We start from the raw sequence: 3,866 nt of genomic DNA on the forward strand, positions 1-3,866 counted from the left end.
CATAAATCAAGTTCATGAACTTTTCTAAAGCAACCTACACATCAAATTGAAGCTAGTGATACTAGGAACACAATTAGAACATGAACTTTTAACATCTAACAACATATGATCATCCAAAATTCAAGAACAACACACCAAAATTCAAGTTCATGCTAGTTACACTAAAACAACGAGATCGAGCATATAAATCATATAATCATGTTAGACTTGAGCCATAGACACTAATTAACACTTTTATAAGTTAAAAACATAAAGAACACAAAATCTAGTGATTTTAGGAAGTTACCCAAATGTAATGAAATCGGTATGGAATCGAAGAGGAAGATGCAAGGATCACGAATTTGTAATTTGTTTTGTTGCTAGCTTCCTAATCCGAATTTAGATGATGAATTCTTGTTGGTGTTCTTGAGAGAAAAAGGGAGTAGAAGAAAGATGGAGGTGTTGAAATGAGAGGAGGAGGTTGAAGGTTTGACTAGTTGACCTAGTCAAATCTTTGGCCTCTTGGCAAGTTTAGTCCCTCTAATTTGAATCGGGTGCGTGAATTACCTAAACGAGATAATTTAAAACGCGTATCAACGGGAGATGTTATAAACATATAACGGAGTTTAAATTAGTATAACGGAAAAGTAAATGGAAAAAGGCGAGATGTTACATACACACTCTTTATTTTCATTTTTCACACACTTTTATTCACTACACACTCACATATATATAAAAGTTTATATCTTCTTTTTGTTTTAGAAACTATAAAATATGGATTTTTTAGCCTTAAGTATCGATTTGTTATTCGATTCAACGTCGTCCGAAGAAGAGGAAGAAATCCAACCAAGAACTCGTTTTCAAAGACAACCACGACGTTTTTTAAATAGAGATCGTGAAGCAGCGGGTCAATTATTGTGGAACGATTACTTTTGTGAAAATCTGACGTTTCCGGACGACATTTTCAAGAGACGATTTCGGATGCACAAAGTTTTATTTCTCCGTATCCGAGACGGTATTCTTCAACACTCTTATACTCCTAATGCCCCCGATCATTTTACTTGTTTCCAACAACGTCCGGATGCACTTGGACGTCTTGGTTTCTCAACTATTCAAAAAATAACTTGCGCGTTACGGCAATTGTCGTATGGGATGACAACAGATATATTTGATGAATATATTAAAATGGTAGAAAAAACGGGTTATGTTACTTTAAATAATTTTTGCAAGTGTATAATTGACTTATATGGGCGGGAATATTTGAGGAAGCCTAATGCAACTGACATTGCTCGGTTGTATTCGGCGCACGAGGAGAAACATGGTTTCAAGGGAATGTTGGGTAGCATTGACTGTATGCATTGGGCATGGAAAAATTGTCCCGTTGCATGGAAAGGTCAATATACGAGAGGTGATCATGGTCACCCGACGATCATGTTTGAAGCGGTTGCTTCATACGATATGTGGATATGGCATGCGTTTTTTGGGATGGCGGGTTCAAACAATGACATTAATGTGTTAAATCATTCTCCGTTGTTTGATTCCCTTCGTAAGGATAGAGCCGCACCTTCACCGTTTGAAGTAAACGGAAACCAGTATCCCTTTAGTTACTACTTGGCGGACGGGATATATCCCGATTTGTAACAACCCAAACCAAACCACATTCGAACCCGCTTAAAGTATCACAAAAAAAAAAATTTGTTTGTTCAGCAACTGGCGCGGTGCGCCAGTACCCCGCGCGGCGCGCCGATCTGGTCTGTTCAAAAAGTCTTGAAACGTGAAAATGTTTGACCACTTCCCGACGTATTTAGACAAAACGCTTTTCACAACATATTCATATATGAAAAACTAACACGTTCCATTCATAAAAATAAGTTTTACGAGACCGGGCCCACATCGGCCGTTTTACGACTTTCGTACAAAATTCAAGTTTTCAACCACATGATTTTTAACACAAAACAAAGCCGAGCATGGCGATTGGGGATACGATACTCAATCCTAATCAAATCAAAAAGCAAGCCTTCTAAAGCAACTAAGCGAGTCCACTAGTTCCCACGCTTACCCGAGCCACCGCATCCAAGCAAATCTATAAAAATGTAAACAACGAGAGGGTAAGCTAACGCTTAGTGAGTGAGAATATACTACATACATATATATGTATAAAATGGACACGCCACACAAATATCAAATACCGCATACCGAAGCATCCATGTATAAGCCAACTACACTAAGCATACCGTACGATCTCTAAGCAACAAGCTAAAGATATCAACAAAGTATAAGTTCACCAACGACGATGTGAACAACGCCAATAAGCTACACCCGGAGGGTTAGCTACAACACAACGATACATTAATATACATAGAACAATATATAAACGAATAAGGTTAACCCCTTAACCAATTACCGAATACCAAAACTCCACCATGAAGATTGGCCGAACTACACGAGTCTTACTAATCCGAAACCACACGAGATTACCATCTTCAAAGACAACATCGAGGTTGGCCGAACTACACGAGCCTTAGTAATCCGAAACCACACGAGATTACTACCTCAATAAGATGACCGAACTACACACGTCATCATGAATCCGAACTACACGCGATTCACTTCTCCAATACCAAAACCCACAGTCACGGAATTATAAAATCCACCACATCGGGGTTATCCAAAACCACATCACAATACATGTGATAACGTACACACACGTGTACACCTCGCCAAGAGGAGGTCAACCAAAACGCACAACCGTGTCAATTGGACCTATACACAAGTCCATCAAAACCACCTATATGTGAAGTGAGCTCTATAACCGAGAACCACTTCACCCGACCCGTACCCATCCTACATATACATATGCACATAGGATATTAACACTCACCTTGTCGCCTTGATGAACGCTTCCGAAATAATCCGCAACTCGCCAAAGGAATGTACCTATTCCATTATCATAAATACCACAACACAATTAGGATGGATTTACAAACCAACCCAATTCGACACTTAGTGCAATTTCGACCCAATTGCACTTCCAAGCACAAACTGTGCCCAAACTAACCAATAATCACTAACACAAGTGATAATGGTCCTAATATGCCAATTAAACCCGAACACAAGTGTTAAACACTTATCGTTCTCAAAATCGCCCATAAACCCTAATTTTGACCCATAAGTCAAAATCTCACCAATTACAAGTTTTGACACCAAAACATATTTAACTCGATTTTATACTTCTACTTAATCCATTTTAAGTTTATAAACCTCATCGAATCGAAATTCGGGTTATAATCATCAACAAACCCTAATTTCGACTCTAGTCAAAATTAGTCAACCACAAGAACCCTAAAAGTCTCCAAAACATCAATAATCACTAATACTAGTGATTATACGCCATTCTCAAGTCTTAAACATGGTTAAATCATTAACCAACCCAAAACTCGCCTTTTAACACTTATAAACCCGAATCTTGGTGTTAATCTTCAATTAACAACTAAATGGGTTCCATTTATGAATCATAAAATCAAAAGCCCCAAAATTGAATGATGAACACGAAAACGAAATTCGGAGTTAGAGCTTACCACTAGTATCACCGTGTAGCTAAGAACGAGGAGAACAAACTTGTCTACTACGCCAAAGATCAAAACCCTCTTCTTCCTTTCCAAAAATCCCTTAGAATCAAATGGGGTGTTTGAGTTTTAGAGAGAAAATGAAAAGAAAAGGAAAAAGAAATGAATAAATGAAATGGGTGGATGAGGTTAAGTCCCCAAATCTGGCTCAAATGCGAAAAGACCAAAATGCCCTTTTAAAAACTATAAAATAGCCAAAGGGATCTGCCAGCGACATATGGCGCGGCGCGCCATAACCCCGCGCGGCGCGCGACTGGGCAG

General features: G+C 38.6%; 1 protein-coding gene across 1 annotated transcript; it reads left to right on the plus strand.

Annotated features, from left to right (window-relative positions):
- The first annotated feature begins 753 nt into the window (after positions 1-753).
- LOC139874890 (uncharacterized) lies at positions 754-1,620 on the plus strand. The gene has a single exon (XM_071862303.1). It carries the CDS (start codon positions 754-756, stop codon positions 1,618-1,620), a length of 867 nt encoding a protein of 288 aa, XP_071718404.1.
- Positions 1,621-3,866: the final 2,246 nt, after the last annotated feature.

Source organism: Rutidosis leptorrhynchoides, chromosome 1 (assembly GCF_046630445.1).
Source record: "Rutidosis leptorrhynchoides isolate AG116_Rl617_1_P2 chromosome 1, CSIRO_AGI_Rlap_v1, whole genome shotgun sequence".
NCBI lineage: Eukaryota > Viridiplantae > Streptophyta > Magnoliopsida > Asterales > Asteraceae > Rutidosis > Rutidosis leptorrhynchoides.

Bases quoted from the DNA above. Each gene is read 5' to 3' on its own strand.
- LOC139874890 (XM_071862303.1), top strand. From the start codon at position 754: ATGGATTTTTTAGCCTTAAGTATCGATTTGTTATTCGATTCAACGTCG.